Source organism: Mycothermus thermophilus (genome assembly GCF_041956435.1).
Source record: "Mycothermus thermophilus strain CBS 625.91 unplaced genomic scaffold VTJ04scaffold_3, whole genome shotgun sequence".
In the NCBI taxonomy this organism is placed as follows: Eukaryota; Fungi; Ascomycota; class Sordariomycetes; order Sordariales; family Chaetomiaceae; genus Mycothermus; species Mycothermus thermophilus.
This window is the reverse complement of record NW_027191429.1, coordinates 3,556,025-3,572,950: the sequence shown is the minus strand read 5'-3', so window position 1 is coordinate 3,572,950 and position 16,926 is coordinate 3,556,025. Positions and strand designations below refer to the sequence as shown.

The 16,926-nt window shown below is 56.9% G+C and overlaps 4 protein-coding genes across 4 annotated transcripts; 1 reads left to right on the top strand and 3 right to left on the bottom strand.

Annotated features, from left to right (window-relative positions):
* Positions 1–1,946: 1,946 nt before the first annotated feature.
* On the bottom strand, positions 1,947–3,360 carry VTJ04DRAFT_5448 (uncharacterized protein; the record flags this gene model as incomplete). Its single annotated transcript, XM_069363565.1, has 4 exons — positions 1,947–2,285; positions 2,334–2,419; positions 2,804–2,845; positions 3,246–3,360. 4 exons carry the CDS (start codon positions 3,358–3,360, stop codon positions 1,947–1,949), a joined length of 582 nt encoding a protein of 193 aa, XP_069220399.1.
* Positions 3,361–3,991: 631 nt separating this feature from the next.
* On the top strand, positions 3,992–5,663 carry VTJ04DRAFT_5447 (uncharacterized protein; the record flags this gene model as incomplete). Its single annotated transcript, XM_069363564.1, has 2 exons — positions 3,992–5,271; positions 5,333–5,663. The coding sequence occupies 2 exons, from the start codon at positions 3,992–3,994 to the stop codon at positions 5,661–5,663; spliced, it is 1,611 nt and encodes a 536-aa protein (XP_069220398.1).
* A 2,611-nt stretch (positions 5,664–8,274) lies between these two features.
* Positions 8,275–14,698, bottom strand: VTJ04DRAFT_5446 (uncharacterized protein; the record flags this gene model as incomplete). Its single annotated transcript, XM_069363563.1, has 2 exons — positions 8,275–9,443; positions 9,496–14,698. 2 exons carry the CDS (start codon positions 14,696–14,698, stop codon positions 8,275–8,277), a joined length of 6,372 nt encoding a protein of 2,123 aa, XP_069220397.1.
* A 24-nt stretch (positions 14,699–14,722) lies between these two features.
* Positions 14,723–16,882, bottom strand: VTJ04DRAFT_5445 (uncharacterized protein; the record flags this gene model as incomplete). Its single annotated transcript, XM_069363562.1, has 3 exons — positions 14,723–14,740; positions 14,813–14,945; positions 16,674–16,882. The coding sequence occupies 3 exons, from the start codon at positions 16,880–16,882 to the stop codon at positions 14,723–14,725; spliced, it is 360 nt and encodes a 119-aa protein (XP_069220396.1).
* Between the last annotated feature and the right edge of the window lie 44 nt (positions 16,883–16,926).

The window sequence follows — 16,926 nt, the reverse complement described above, 5'->3', positions numbered from 1 at the left end:
ATATCATAAGAACGAAAGAAGTCGATTTCACACGACCGCCCCTCTTCCGCTCATTGATCATCTCCAGGGACGTACTTCATTCACCCTCTTCTTTCCCCCTCCTTCACGTCCCGCACGTCCACAGTCTACCACGCCGATCTAGACGCACCTTGTTATCAATGACCAAATCAAACACGACCTCTATCAGATCGCAATATGCACTTTTGACCTCCCGCTCCCCCACACCTATACGTGGACGGACCGTGTCTGTCTCGTCAATGACAGAGACTGGAATGAGAACCTCTTCGGCCACGAAACAACTCAGGGCAGGCAAGTAGATGATTCCACTCCCTCTCCTCCCAACCACCGCAAGGTAGTATTCATAGGAATAGCTCCGCCCAGTCATGCCTATCACCATCGCCTATTATCAGCCAGCCAGCCAGCCAACCAGCCAGCTTTCATCCCCATACAAACCTACCTTGCGGATGGCGGATATTTCACCATCCATCCTCAAACCTGCACCACCCAACTGAAAAGTTTGTCTGAAAGTGGGCTGAATGCTGTGACGATCCGTGCCACGGAAGGAGTGTTTGTTAGCAACTCAAGAATAGCTCGCGGCCAATCCCCATCCTTGACGAAACGCGGATGGAACATGGGCAGCACAGCCTGGTCGCCAATGGGAGAAGTCGCGCATGCAAGAGGGAGGGAAAGAAACGGGAGGTGGCTTCGCCATTGATTGTTATGATTGGTATGTTGAGGAGGAGAAGGAGGCGGCATGTGGGCTGTGTGGTATGTCCTGTGTAGGTATGATGAATGGGGGAGAGAGATAGCGGGAATGAGAAGAACTGGGCTACGCCATATCGGATGCCAATACACCCAGGTAGAGAGTAATACACAGTAAATTGCTGACAAAGTGACAAGCCAACTCTGTCCCCCGTCAAGCCTTCATCGACATAGAGACACAGGCTGTTGTGCTCATGTGATATCCGACACAGAGTTCAACCAAGAGCGTTGTCAAATCTATTCCCCAGGCTCTAGTAATGCCTGATGGGACAGGCATGCTACGATCCTACTATGATGATTCTCATCTTGATGGTTGTTTAAGGGACCTTTATCACTCTTCAACCTACGGAGACGGCCATCACCACGTGCCAGATTCAACGGCCAGGAAGCAGCCATCGCCGTCACGCAACCCGCCTCCTCCCATGACAACGAGGTAGGATTGCTCCCACGTTCCCCCATTCAACGGTCGAGCCAGAAGTGCAGATCAGGAGGTTGGATGGCAGACTCAATGGCTCGGTTGCCGAAACGAGTGTGCCGGGTGCGGGTGGAGGGCGGCGCGGGGCATCTTCACAGTTGGATGGTCCCCGACTCGTCACGGGATGGTGGAGTTATATACGGAGTACCGGATTGGGGGGTCCTGAACGTGTGGTGCGTGACCCGATGCCGGGAGCAAGTTCTTCCTGATGGAACGCCATACATAGTGTCTTCGGCTGGGCCCGATGGCAGCACAACCGGACGACCGGTGAGTAGGGTTTGTTGCGAGATAATCTGCGCAATTCGGCAAGCAAGCGTTAAGGAACAGCATAGTCCTGCAGTTTTCTTCACTTCGTGAGAACCCGGGTTCGGTCGCGGCGAGGCCAGGCGATCGTGCCGGGCCGGCGATGTGAGAGTGATATTGAGTCGAGGGATCAAAGGTGTGATGCTGGCCCCGATGCCAACCACAGGCAGAGTGTGTGTTTGCTGTGCTGGCAGCCAATGTCGCCGAGCCAACCGAGGCAAGCCCAGAAAAAATTGCTAGAGTCACGTAGGATTTCCGGGGGAAGAGTCACGGTCGAGACATGGGAGAGGAGCAGGAGGGCGCGAGCGTGGACTTGTGGCTCGAGGGCCAGCGAATGAACGCTTGACACAAGTCCGATTGCATGGTTGCGCAGGAATGGTTGCAGTAGCGAAGCAGCTGGTCGTCTCTAGGGGGGAAACGGGGTCCGCGCCAAGATGAAACCGCCAACGACTCGAGAGTTCAGGCCAAAGAAATCGACCGACAGCGAGTGGTTGTCGCGGTTGGGCTGGAGGTGTCGTCGTTCAAGAAAGCAGAGAGAGCAGTTCACGCAGCCCTCGACGGTCCTGAAAAGGCCAAAAGCGCAGCAAGTCTTGACAGGACGGTTGGTGACACCAACCGATTGGATCAGGTTGCTGACGCAGATCGGAGTCTGCCCCACGATCTGGGCCAGCCAATAACAAGGCGTCGGGGTCGACAGCCTCATGGACCCGTTGATGAGGTCGCGTTGGGCAGCCTGGCAGCGGCACTGCGAAAACAGAGCTCGAAATGGCAGCCCGGACGAACTGCCACGTACTGGAGCGCCGGCGATGGGCTGGCGTAGCAGGGCTTGAGACTGGCTGTTCGGGGCCAGGTTATTCCAGATAGGGGTGCAGTCGAGTTCTTAGCATCGTCCACGGTGGCCACGGCGTCGTCAACATGTCCACGAAGCTCGAGTCTGCCTCGAGGAAATCGCCATAGAGCTTGCCATTATGATGTCAATAGAACCTTAGAGATATGGCCAAGAGGCCAGCTGAGGAAGCATGTCATGGGGATTGTGGCATGTGATGATTTGCGTGAAGCTGGGAGCGGCACCCGTGGCATTGAAATTGTGGAAGAAAAGAAAAGAGAGAAAAACAAAGCAGCGCCGGCTGCTTTCGTGGAGTCTCGTGGTTGCCAGATTTTTTTTGTAAATATGGGATTTCTCGTACCTTCCTCATCTGCCGTGATTTGGTGCCATTGGGATGGCATGACACGAAGTCTGGAGGAGCAGGTGGGCCCACCCACCAGCCGCAGAAGATGCCGCAGAGGATTGTGGCGTGGCCAGGACTGCGGAGAAATCTCACTTGGCCGTCACTTGACTGTCGCTGGTGGTCACTGGCAGTCACTGTGGCTGGCCCCCACACACAAAGTGACTTTTGTGAAACCATCGAGACACAGCAGAGAGAGACCTGAGGACTTGAAGGCAGGAGCAAACCCTCAAAAGAGTAGCAACGACGGGGGGAGGGGTGGCTGCCCAATCGGGACACAGAGATGGGGAACTGGCCAATCAAAAAAGCGCGGCTTGTGGGATTATTTTCCGGCCAATGGATTTTGTTCTGGTCGCACAACATGAGCCACGAGCGGGCGGCTTTTCGGAGCAAGCAACACTGAACAAACCATGATGGCGGTTGTCATGAACTCGACCTCGTTCAAGGTCTCATCCAAGGTCATCCATTGGCACCATTACCCCGGACTTCGCCTTCGCCCAGCACCTTGTGGCGGCGGCGCGGGAGCGGCCGGCTGCAGGGTTTGACACCAACCACGGGGGCGATGCACGCTTCAGTTGATTCACAGGTAATCATGAGAGATGGTATTACTCACTTCACGGGAAGGGAGACGAGATTCCAACAGTATGTACATACATCCATTTTACATGCTAATAACCTAGCTCCGGACAAGTACCTATAGGTTGAAGGTTCCAATTGAGGTGCCGCTGTCGTGACCGTCTGCCCGCTTGTCTGGGCTGTCAGGCTTGGCTTGGGTCAAGCTTGGGTGCTTGACAACACAGCTCCCCGCGTCAATGCCCGGGTGCCCGACTCCAACCCGATGTCTGCAACGCTAACGAGCTGCAACCTCGACAACACACCCGCCATGCACCGCAGCCATATGCACCGCAGCAAATCTGCACCGATAGTACGGGGTACGTACCTGCTCGCCTTACACACACATGCCTTGCTTGGTACTTCGTCGACCCCACGCCACCATCCCGTCATACCCACTCTCACTTTCACACAGACCATTAACTTGATCCATGCCTCACAACCGGCATCCTCACTTATAACCTTGGCGCACTTCCCCTCCTCACCTCCTCTTCAGGGGATTTCTCCCTCACACACACCTCCGCTCTCACTCACACACAACCACACTCCAACTCCTCACAAACACACAGCTATCCCCTGAGCAGGTGTTTTTCACAACACTCAGGCTCACAAGATGGCTGCTACCGCCTATCCCCGAAGGCAACCTTCGAGCTCCGCTAGCGACTCGGACAGCCAGCGGAGCTATGCCTCGTACACTTCCAACTCTACCGCCCCTACCTCCGTGTCCGAGTCTCCTCGCCCCTCCCACCACCACAAGCAGTATCCCCAATCAACAACAACAACAACGACGACGACGACGACGACAACATCATCATCCTCCGCTCGCTACGCCTCGAATGACAACTACTATTCCTATGAGAACAAGGCCCGCTATATCTATGACTCCCGCGACGACGTCAGCCCGTCCACCTACATCTCTCCCCGTTCCACCGACTATACCTACGCCTCCACAAACTCTTCCCAGGAGGATCTTGACCTCGACGACTCGTTCGACTATGACTGTGGTGACATCCCTCCGCTGCCCGTCTACCAGCATGCCCCCGTCGAGCCCAGCATCCGGATACCCAGCCCCCAGGACTTTGCCAAGCTCTTCCCCTCCCTGAACCGCTTGACGGTCCGCCATGATGAGTGCAGTGAGGATGGCAACATGCAGCTCCGTGTCGATACCGTCATTACCGGGTCCCGTCGCCGCGTCGCCTACCAGCTCTTCCACCTGCGTATGTACGATCTCCACCGTCGCCAGTTCTCCCTCCGCCGTTACCATCGCGGTTCGGGCCGCGAGGTCTGCAACTCCAAGCTCAAGTTCATCGAGCCTCCTGTCCCGAAGGAGCGGGACGAAGAAGCCCGGCCCGTCACTGCCCCTGGCCCCATCGACGCCAAGCCCACCCTCAGGCGAACTATGTCGACGGCCTTCTGGTCCCTCAGCGGCAAGAAGCCCACCCTGCGCCGTGCCTGGTCCGATGGCGCTGCTGATGCTGCGCCTCGGCGGCCCAGCACGTCCCATTCGAACTGGTCGTCGCGTCTGTCCCTTGACAGCCGCCTGCTCACCAAGGCCCCACCGCGTCCGGTGCCAACCAACACCCTCAAGCTCGAGTTCAGCAACTATGCCCGCGTGGACCTGACCCGTCGCGGCACCAAGGGGAAGAAGCGGTATGAGTTCGAGTGGTGGGGCCACAACTATGCCTGGCGCCGGTCTGTCGACAAGCAGCTGGGCACCGTCTCGTTCCACCTCATCCGCGACGACGATTCGTCCGCCCCTGTGGCGCACATCGTGCCTGAGACCCGTTCCCCGTCGCAGGTCATGGCTGACGAGGCTGCCGGTGGCTGGATCCCGCCGTGTTTCATGTGGATCGCCGATGAGTCGGTGATCGACGCCGTGACGGACGTTGCTGAGTAAGTCTTCTATCTTTCCAGTGAATCACTCATCACGATGCTAACTTGTACCTCCCTTCAGCGTCATCATGGCCACCGGCCTCATGGCCCTCGTCGACGACTGCATCCGCGAGCGGTGGCAAAAGCCTGCCGCCGCCGCCGCCAAGGAGAGGCGGAAATCTCACCACCATATCCCCCTCCCCTTCCTCTCCTCCTCCATCCCCGAGGCCAGCTCCAGCCCCAAGAGCTTCTTCCTGCACCAGGTCTTCTCGGGCCGCTTCCTCCGCCGAAACTCCAACGAACCCGCCTCCCGTCCCACCAGCATCTACGACCCGAGCTCGCGTCCCGTCACCCCCGCGATCCCCAGCCCCTTGCGTGCCAACCCCTGGACCGCCCGTGCGGTAGCGGCGTAGCGCGATGGAAAGGGGAGGAGGGGTTGCGTTTTGGCGGGATGTAAGGGGAACATTCGTGGGGGTTGATGGTGGTGCGGTGGTGGTGTCAATGACGTAGTGGCGGTGTGGTGTTTGAGGGATCCGCTGACCGCGACGGCGGCGAGCTCGGCGTGCATGTTAAGGGCCTGATGTCCGGGTGACGATAGTGGCGGTGTGCTGCTGCTGGGGCGGCGGTGCGGTGTGGTGCTCCGGCAACGCGCTGCACTTGCATGTGCACCAACACTTGCACCGGCACTTTCGACTCATCCAGGCTCAGTGTCTGTGTGTGCATGCACACTTCAGGTCTGTCTCTCTTTTCTCTCCTTTGGTCTTCCACATCCCATTCCACCCTCTCCCGAGTTCCGGCCGGCCCGATCGGATCGACTCAATCTGGCGTCACGATCGGATCGCAAACAAACTCCTTTCGCGTTATTTGGCTCCTTGCACTTGCTTCCTTCCCCTGACTTCTGTGCTGGTAGGTGTCTGTCGACATCGGATCGGGCGCCACGTGTTGCTGTGCAATGCTGCCCGAAACCGAAGCCACGGCACGCCCGGCGCAGGGGGGACAGGGGGCAGGAGTGGAGCCCGATGCCCGAGGACCCACATTTGCGACCGACCCACTCGAGGCCCGGACCGACCGGGGCGGAACCGAAGGGACGGCCGGGCGACACTGGGATCTTTCTCGGTGGTTGGGGAACCGGAGGTGTTGGGGGATTGAATGGATGATTCGGAGGGATGGGACAGGAGGGAACGGAACGGAACGGAACGGAAGGGCCCGGCTACTCGTCTTCGTTGTACAACGCCTTGCCGCAGCTGCCGCGACGACCACCGATACCCGACCACGAGAGCAATCATCACGACACGACACGACTTGGGCTACGATTAGTCTTGGATGGTTTGGATTGGCTTGGCTCGACTCGGCTCGGCTCTGCTTGATTTTGACGACCTGGGGCACATGTGGTTTTCTCTCGAACCTTGGGCGACAATGTGACGACGACTTGCGAGAAAAAAAGGAAAAGCACCCTTTGATTTGGCTTGACCTGACCCGACCCACGCCCGACTCGATCTATCTGTCTTGGAATGACTTTCGATACTTGAACCCGCGGATAGTCGCATGGTTTGGACGCATCGTTGGGCATCGGACAGGACGGAACGAGACGGGACGGGACAGGGACGGGACGAGCCGCTAGGGAGCTTTGTCTTTCTTGCGTTTCTTCGCGGTTGTTGCCGTTGTGTCGAAGATCGCCTGCTCCGACGTCAGTCAGTCAGCGGGTTGCCGAGTCCGGTTGTGCGAGCTGCCGAACCGAATCGACCTTGGTTGTGGTCGAAGTTCAGAGTTGTCGAGTCGTGGTTGTTGTCGTTGTGGCAGCTATCCTGCCCACATCAACCAACTACTTCACGGCGATACCATTATCACCATCATCATTACTCTATCTTTTGTTTCCCTTCATCTCTTGACGCTAATACAACCCCTCCCCTGTGTTACTAGCACAAACTTTGTTAGCATCTCTTTTTCCCTTTACCCTTTTTTTCCTTGTCTGTCTGCCTATCTGTTTGTCTCCTAATCTTGTTTTTGTTTCCTTTGTTTTCATTCTGAATTTTGTCGGCAACAAACAACTGCATGTCAAGCGTGGAGCGGGCGTTCTTTGGACTGCGCACCTCATCATTCCTTTTTTTTTTTTTTTTTTTTTTTTTTTTTTTTTTTTTTCCTTTTTGGCCCTCGGTACCACGTCAATCTTAGTTTTATCATCGTCCCCAAGTTTGGATTTGGAGGAATGGAACATATTTGCATGGATGGATGGAAGGATTTGTTTGGGCATTGAATTGGAATGGGCTATTACGAGTATCATGGTCATCATTGTCATCATTTTGGATCAGGTAGTTTGGGATTATTAGTCTGGCTTCAAAAACACACGAACTTCAAGGCAGGGACACAGGACATCACCATGCATTTGAGCAATAACACACAATCATTTGCAATTTGGAAAGCACGGGAGTTATTAGGTAGTTTGGTTGGGATATGGGCCTTTTTTTTTTCCTACTATCCTTGCTGATTTCTTTAACAAGTCAATAGCTTGTGCAAATGGAAGCATTCTTGGCATGGGCGTTGGACGCGGAACAGGCTATGGTCTGGTTGTGACGCGGAGTTCACAGGCGAAGGACAAGGATTCCTTTCATCATGGGCGACAATTCGGTTTCTGATAAGATGATCCAACATCGGTCTAGGAAATACAACGACGGACCAGGAATATCTGTCTTCTCGAGTCTGGACCCCCTTCGGTTGATGCTGAACCAGCGTGACTGATGTGCTCTATTCTTCCCACGTCACGTCTACCTATGACCTCGGCCGTGAAGTCCAACTAGACTCTACACGTCACAGATCAACAGAATATAAATCACACCAGAGGGACGCGATTGCGGCAATTCTAACATGACTTGATGATTCAGCGTCTATGCCCTAACGAACACCAGTGTCCCTAACACCACATAAAAACAGACATTAAAATGACTTCGTAACCCGTGCAACCATAAAGTGAGAAATCCTCCTTTCCTCCCCCGTAAGCAAACCCCCTTTTCTTCAACTCCAAACTCTTCACTCTGAGTCCTGACCGCTGCTGCTATCCGTCCCGCTGGCATCGTTGACCATGACAAAACCATTGGTGTTATTAGCTCCGCTGCTCGTGGCATCCGACACATCGCTCAGCACACCACTGTCGTCCTGATACTTCTCCCAGTTGGCCAGAATGTGGCCAATCTTGGGCGAGTTGGTGAGGCGGTACACGTCCTCAAAGTACTCCTTGGTAATGGCGAACGGCTTGGCCGTCACATTGGGAATGTACTTGCCAATGAGCTTGGCCGGGTCGATGGTGGTCTTGTTGATCTTCTTGAGCAGGAAGCTACGGAACGGCTTGACACCAGACCGAAGGAATGTCGAGTGGAACGGCACATCGATGCCGCGGAGCGGGATGGTGGCAAAGCCGCGCTGCAGCTCCAGGGGCTTCGGCTTGGCCTCGGTTGCCTGGGCGCAAGCCCTGATGATGTCCACCAGCTTGGCCTTGACATCCTCAGGCTGGAACTCCTTGCGCATCTGCTCAATGTCTATGCGCATGGCCTTGAGGTAGTTGGTCACGCCCGTGAGAGTATCGAGGGCGCGGAGATCACCGGCGCACACGTACTGCTGGTTGGCAATGTTGTAGTTGACAATCTCCAAGAGCCAACCCGTCGTCTCGGCCACATTGTTAACGACGAAGCGGAGCGCCTCCTCGTTGAACGTCTTGCTGATGCGGCTGGGGTTGACGGCGCACATGCTGTAGTTAGAGCGGCCGCTAGCGTCGCGCTCAACCGCAACTTGCATGGTCAGGCCGCGGTAGAAGACGACCGAGACGAGCGACTCGATCGGCATGACATCAGCCAGAGCAGCGAGGGCAGAGTACTCGCCGAGCGAATGGCCGGCAAAGGTGCTGTCGCGCGGGACCAGACCCTTGGCCTTCATATCCTCGAAGCTGGCCTTCTCCATGAGGGTTAGGGCCGGCTGGGTGAACTGCGTGGCCGAGAGCAGACCAGTGGGCGAGCGATAGGTGTAGAATGGCGTATTCTCGTCGATATCCTTGAAGATGCGCTCCGACTTGACGGTTCCGTCGGCACCCACCGTCTCGAAGGTCATTGCCATGTAGTTGGCCCGGATGGCCTTTCCACGTGGACCGCCGAAGTGGATCGTGAGTTCCTTGGGGTTGTTCCTGACGATGTTGGTGATCGCGAAACCTGAGACATGTTAGAATAGTTACAAGGAACCAGGCATTAAAGCAAAACTCACCATAAGTATCCATGAGGTACTTGTCGGCGCGATCCCAAACCTCCCGAGCTACCGGGCTGCTCTCGTACAGGTCCATGCCCATGCCCTGTTCCTGAGAGCCCTGGCCCGTGAACACGTAGGCAGTGACGGGTTGCTCGATCTCCGCTTCACCCACAAGGACCTTCTCCTCGGTCTCCTTGTTGACGGCTTCAACCTTGATGATCTTCCGGCCGGCAATCATGCCAACATGCTGCAGCCTGACGCTGATGTCATCGTTGGGAAGGACCATGCCAGTGAGCGAAGCGTGGAAGCTGCGGAAGCGGCCGATCTTGTTCTCGGCGGCCCATGTCTCAACGAGGCTACGGACGGCGGCGCTCGAGTACATGCCGTGCGTGATTGTGCCAGGGAGGTTAGCATAGGCGGCAAACACGCGAGACACGTGAATCGGGTTGTAATCGCCCGAGACGCGTGCATACGTCTCATTCGAGGCCGGGGCACGGAGCGGCAGAGGCTTCTTGCCGCCAAGCGGGATGGGGTTCTCGAAGTGGACGGGTTGCTCAATGGAGGAGCCGTGGCGCTCAAGGTAGTCGATGACCGGGTTGCCGTGGGACTCTCCAGCCTCGTAGTCGACCGTGGCAATCTGGATGATCTCCTTGGTGGGCAGCTCGACGAGGACCTGTCCACGCGTTTCAACATGGCTGAAGACGGTCTTGTTCTTGAAGCGGACCAGGCTCTGAAGGCGGAAGATGAGCGTCTGGCCGAGAAGCTCGTCAGGGTTCGCCACGTCGTCCAATACGAACCACTGCTTGGAGCGGAGGACGGCCACGTCCTTGGTCGTGGCGAGGTGCACCTGCATAGGCGTCTCGTACTTGCGCTGGAACGTGTTCTCGAAGTCGGTGTAGACGCCGCGGTACAGGAACTGCGACGTCACCTCCATGACCGGCTTTCCATCGCGCGTGATGGTGCCGCAGACCTCGACCATCTTGCCTGAATCTTGGTTGATGACGGCATTAATCTGAGCAGTGGTCGACACCACGTCGCCCTTTTTGAGGGGTTCGGCGCCCGGCATCATCCGGAACTGGTTCGAGAGGTGGACCAACTTGAGCAGGTCACCGTCAATGGTGCGCGGGAAGATGGGCTTTGTGATGGCCTTCCAACCGACGACAATGGCGAAGTCCATCGGCGCGTACATGGTCTTTTCAGGACGATCAACGAAGGCCTCGCCCGTGTTGCCCACGGCATGGACGAACTCGTTGATGGCCTCGCCTGTGATGACCGTCGAGCCACCGTCGAACTTGCTCGTGACCGGAGAGTCCAGGTCAAGCGGGTCATCGCCGAACCACGCGCGCCAGTAGAACTCCTTGATGCGGTCGTTACGGCCCTCCATAACCTCGTGGATGGGCGCGTAGCCAGCCTCAGGCCTGTAGATGAAGCGCAAAGGAAGGGCCACGGGCTTGCCAAGTGCTGTCGTGTCCTTGATGAGGTTGACGACAATCTCATTCTCGCCGTCGAGCTTGACCTCAATGACATCGACGTAACGGTTGGGGCGGGGCTGCTCCTTGACAACGATGACCGTCTTGGAAGGATCCTCAGGCTCAAGGATCTCAACATAGAGACCTCGCACCGGGGCGAAGATGCGCTTCATCGGGTTTGTCTGGTACTTTTGACCTTGGACGATGATGTCCGATTGCAACAGGGCGTAACGCCAGTTCCTGGTAGGCCCGGCCAGCAGCGAGATCCACGACTCAAGCGACGGCAGCGGGGCTGAGGGCAACGCGGACAGGCGGAAGGTGTGCTTCTTCTTGTCCCTGTTGATAGTGAGGCCATCAATCTGCGAAACAGGCTCGGGTTCAAGAAGGGTGCCACCAAAGTACTCAATCGTCGGGATCTTGGAATCATCACCTCCGTAAAGGTCACGCTTGAGGCCGGCAATGTGGCCGTTATGGATACCGTCGAGGATGTCCTTGATCGGCTCATCCACCTTGGTAGAGTGCTTGGCGGCCATGGGGCCCTGGAGAATGCAGGTTCTGCCGACATCCTTATCAATGACGGCGCCGAGGTCCTCCGACTGCCAGAGGGAGTCCTTCTTGAAAAAGAACTCGAAGTTTTCGTCGAGAGCAGGGACGAAAGTAACAGGCTTCTGACCACGGCGCTGGCAGAGCAGCAGGAAGTGCTGCACGTCCTGGGCGCTAATGAGCTGCGTCTCGGCTTCGGGGTAGTGCGAGAGGATCTCATCAACGGCCTTGTAGGGTTCGTCCAGGTCGGCATAGCTCTGGAGGCGCGAGGGCTGGCCGGGTGTGCTGGTGAAGCGTTCCTCGACGCGGTGAATGAAGTCGCCTGTGAGCCTGGCGAACGAGGGGTCGATCCAGCGGCCCTCGTCCTTGACGTACAGGAGTTCGACCATGCGACGGACCACCTCGCCGTACGTCATGTCCTCAAGATCAACAACCTCTCCCGCCTTGTTGCGACCGAACCAAACCTTCTGGAAGTCGGCATTGAGCTTCCTGATGATGTAGTCGCGGTTCTTCTTGAGCTCAGCAACACGCTTCTCCTTGGGAAGGCTGAAGATCTTCTGATCCATCTCGGCCCAGAAGAGCACGCCGCGGGTGGCGAGCTTATGGATCGGCTCACCCATCTCGGACCTGACGGTAATGATACCGCCAGCCGGACCCTTGTACGTCTTCTCCCACTCACTGTCGTCGACACCAGGGGCGTCGACGATGGCCTGCTTGGCGGCCGGGCTAGTATGGGCCTCCTTTGCAACCATCATGCGGCTGCCAAACAAGCAACCGTCAAAGGGCATGGGCGGGTAGCCGTACTTGGTGGACCAAGCACCAGTGAGGTAGGGATAGGTGTCTTCAGCGCCGCCGAAACCGCTACCCGCAACAAGGATGATGTTCTCCTGGCGGCGGATGCGGCTGTACATAGCAAGGATGGGCGCATGGAAGTCCTCGTACGAGTGGTGACCGCCGCCACGACCGCCGGTCCACTGCAGGATCACAGGGAACTTCGGGTTGGCCTTGGCAATGTTGATGACGGCCTGGATGGCGTCAGTCGAGCCGGGCTTGAACGAGATGTGCTTGAGGCCGAGAGTCTCGATGTACTCCTGGGCCACCTCGATGGATGGCACGCCGGCGCCAATTGTCAGGCCCTGGATCGGCACACCCTCGGCGCGCAGACGGCCAAGCAGCGGGATCTGCCAGGCCATGGCGCGGGGATTGACGTAGATGAGGTTGACGGTGATGCCGCGGCCTGGAGGGATGGCCTTTTCGATCTTGGAAATGGCCTCAGTCATGGTCTTGGCGTTGTAGTAACCACCGCCGGCCAGCTCAATCTGGTAGCCCGCGTTCATGGTAGCGGCGACGAAGTCCCAGGGGACGGTGGTCGGCGTCATACCAGCAACCATGAGCGGGGGAAGGCCGAGCAGTCTGCTCATCTTGGTGTCCACAAAAGTTTGGCCGCTCGACGTCTTGACCAGTCTCGGACCGTATTCCTTGACCCAGTCAACGGCGTACTTGACGGCGTTCTCCTCATCCCGGTCGAACAACTCTGACTTGTAGCCGACCTCCGAAACGGTACCCGCCAAGCTGCCAGCCAGAATGACGCGGACGCCGGTACCGTCCTTGTTCCTGCTAGTGAGCACGCCCATCCCGGAGACGCCGCCTGGCCCAAAGTCAAGAATGTGCGTGGCACCGGGGAAGACAGTTGCCTTCTCCCAGTGGACGGGATCATTGGTGATCATGCGGACCAATGCGGGCACGACGTTGCCCTTGACCTCTTCCCGGACATCCTTGCCAGTGTTAGTGTCGTAGACGGGGATGGCGAGGCGCGACACATCGATTTCCACGTCCTTGAGGTCCTCGTCGATCAGGGCAGTGGCGTTGGCGAGGTACTTGCTGTGGAACGGAGCCGTGATGGGCAGGAAGCGGTTGGCAAAGCGGACCTTCCTCTCGTTGTGTGGCACGCGGGTCTGGTCGAGGCCGGTGGGGGCCTTGACCTTTCTCAGCTGGGCGTTAAGACCACACAGAGACCGCGGAGGACCAGCGACAACCAAGTTGCGCGGGCTGTTGATGAGCGAGATGGAAATGTGCTGGTCCTCGGGGAGGTACTTGTTCGTCTGGTTGATGTGTTTTTGCACCTCGGCCTGGGAAAGATCGCGGATGCTCAGCATGGGCGTCGGGGTACCCTCGCCATTGTCAATCGCCTCCTGAAGCATGGACGGATTCATTGACGTGATGGGGAAGGTTTGCTGGCTACGAGCGCCGATCCAGAAGAGGATGGTGAGCGCTGACTTGGCGAGCTCCTCGAATGACTCCCACGAGTCGGTGGCGGCTGTGATGGCGGCCAGGACAACACCCTGTGAGTGGCCAGTCGTGCCGCTGATACGCTCGCGGAGCTGGCCGGGATGGAGACCCATCACCTTACAGGTGACCTGGTAGTGGGCCAGTTGGACGAGACCGATGAGCGGGAAGCTGACCGGGGCGGAAACGAGGTAGTCAACGTCAGGAGTAGCTTCGGGGTGGTGCAACCACGCCATGACGTCCAGGCCCTTGGAGTAGAGCTTGTCGGCGCTGGGGTGGCTCGACAGGGTCTGCAGCAGCTCGGCCGATGAGCTGATGAGATCACTGACGAACGACGGGTATGTCTGATAGAGCTCGCGGAGCTCCTCGAAGTACTCCTCGATGTTACCCTGGCCACCGAAGATGTTGTAGAGCTTGGCCTCGCCGTCACCGGCCGCCCGGAGCAAGGCTGACTCGTGCTCCTTCATGGCGCGGTTCGTCGCCGACCTCGCGGCGAAGTAGGACCGCACCACCTCCCGCTTCTTGGCATCGATGCCGGGCAGGGTAGCTACCAGAGCATGAACGTCATTGCCCTGGAGGAAGGCCCGCTCGAACTCGTTGAGGATGATCTTGAGCACCTCCTCCCCCGATCCTGGGCCCGTCTCCTCGCCTTCGATCACCTTGTCAGCGATGTAGCCCATGTACCTCGCGACAAGCTCTGGCACCGAAGACGGCTCATCATCTTGGGCCAGCTCGTCAGTTGGGGCAGGGAGAGTCGCAATGAAAGCCTCCTTGAGCCGCGATGCCTGGAAGTGCAGGGCGGTGGATATTAAGAAGGACGTCTCGAGAGAGCCGTGGGAGAGAGTGAGGGGCCGCAAAGAGGCCTGGGAGCGAGGCGTGGCAGCGCCCGTTTGCTGCCCTGTGGCGGTGCCGGTCGGATACATTATGATGGTAGATGAGGCGGGTATCTAGAGAATCGGGTGCTGCTGTTGTTGGGTGTCAATGGCTCTTGTTCTGTTGTTTCAGAGGCTTTGAAGCTGACGGAGGAGGAAACGCACCAGAACGCAATGCTGCACAGCAACGAATGTGTTATTCTTCGTCACTGCAAGAAGAAAAACGACCGAAGCAACGCCCCTCGAATTACGAGACAAGGCCGTGTCAATGGAAGTGGAAGGGAACTCGGAACCTGCCCTAGACGTCGAGTCCCAAAGTCAAGGTGAGGAAGAATGGTATGGTATGGTCTGAGGGAGGGGAAGAAGGAGGAGGATTGGATAGAGGGAGAGAGGATGAGGGAGGAGGAATTGGCCAAGCGAGGGCAGGGCGGTGTGAAGTGGACTTGTGCTTTTGGGTCAGGAACAGGAAACACGACCCCTCTATGGCGGGTTTCCAATTTTTGGTCTTCGGGTTGGAGGATGGGGAGAAGCCGTTGAAACTCGGTTGCCGATCTCAACAACGAAAGACAGAGTCCCAATCCATGGACTCTTCCCAAGTTCCGAAAGCCCGAGGAACCTTGGATCACAACCGGTTTGTTCTTGCCTCGCCAAATTTTTTGGCATCTTGTTGGGGAAGGGACCGGCACACGGTGGGTGAGCGGCGCGCAGCTTCCCAACCCCTGTCATCCCAAGAGCCGTGTGTGGTGGTGGTTGCTTCCGCCTTCGCTTCATGCGTTGTCCCTGGTCTTGGTCTGGGCCCCGCCAACCAACCCCAAGGGTCCTCGGACCCACCTGTCAAAAATGGAGCCCACCGCACCTCCGCCTTCCTCCACTTTGACTCCCCCACCATCTTGTACTGGTACAACTTTACGTGGGGCAGCGAGGACTTCGACTTTTCGAAGATTCCCGTCTCATCGGTCTCGGTCGAGCGGCGGACTCGTGCTGACTGTCCATGGTCTCTCCATGAACTTGTAAGTCTACTCCAAAACTTCACAAAGTTCTTTTCAGTGTGCACAACAACAGGTTCTGTGAATATTTACTTCTGGGTATCCTCAATGCTGCCCAAGGGCATCACATTCCATGTAACCTTGCAGCCAATGTGGACTCGACTCTCTTCTCCCATCCGAAACACCAGCTGCACACGTGTTCTGCCGGCAAACGCGGTTCATATGTTTTTTTTACTATGTGATACTATGGGCCAGTTCGCATGTTTTTCGAGTGATCAGATCTTCGAGATGTGTAGGAGCAGTATCGCGGTGGTGTCGGCTCAGCGTTTGGCGGTTGATGCTGTTTGTTTCTTGGGGGATTGGGTGATGGAATTCAGCGATCCATTGTCATCAAAAGGACTTTCGGTATTCTGTTGCTTCAGCGGCTAGGAAGAGCCCAGGCAAAAAAAGGAAATAGATTTCGAACCGAGCTGACCCTAAATTCCCCACCACCTGACAGCGTCATGGCACCACAACACCATGCTGTGCTGTGCTTTGACTTCAGATCGCTTCTTCTCTCTCAAGCCGGGTCGTCGCAGAAAGTCCGTTGTTGCTGAAGTGAACCTGAGATGGAGTGACGGAGTCGTCGAGGTGAGACAGAGTAGTACAAGCGGATGGATGTCGTGGATGTTGAGTGGGCATTGAGTGGAAACTGAAGCTTTCCTCCCCTCGGGGAAGGCTCTTGTATCGGGACTTCTCAACGTCACCTGGAAAATCGTGGGGCACCAAGAAGGCGGGGCGCTAGTTCCTTTGGGGTTAGACCAAGTGTTTGGTTGAGAATCAACATGCGGGTCGCGGCAGACGTGACAGGGGTGCAGCTGCCAGCCGATTCAACAGTTGCGTTTCTGACCGCGAACAACGCGGCAACTGTCCACTTTTTTTCGGTGCCTCTCGATTGCCCCTTGCCCGCATCAAAGGAACCGTGGGAACCTTGGAAATCGTGGATGTGAAGTCGGTGATCCGGCCATTCCAATTGAAGTCCACTTGCCCTCGGGCCTGACAAAAGGAAAAAAAGATAACGGACGCCGACCACTACTCCCCTCACCCCCCTTGTTGTATCGGGAGAATCCCTTCCATCATTGTTCCTCCCCTCCTTCACTCCATCCCTCGCTTCCTCCTCCGTTGCGAGTGAATCTTTCACTTTCTCATCCTCAGTCTCATCACACCGCCGGCGTCCACCCTCGTCCGGGCAAGTTTGTAGACCTCCCATTTTTCGCTTCTTCACAAGATACCCATACTCTAATTTCCCACCGA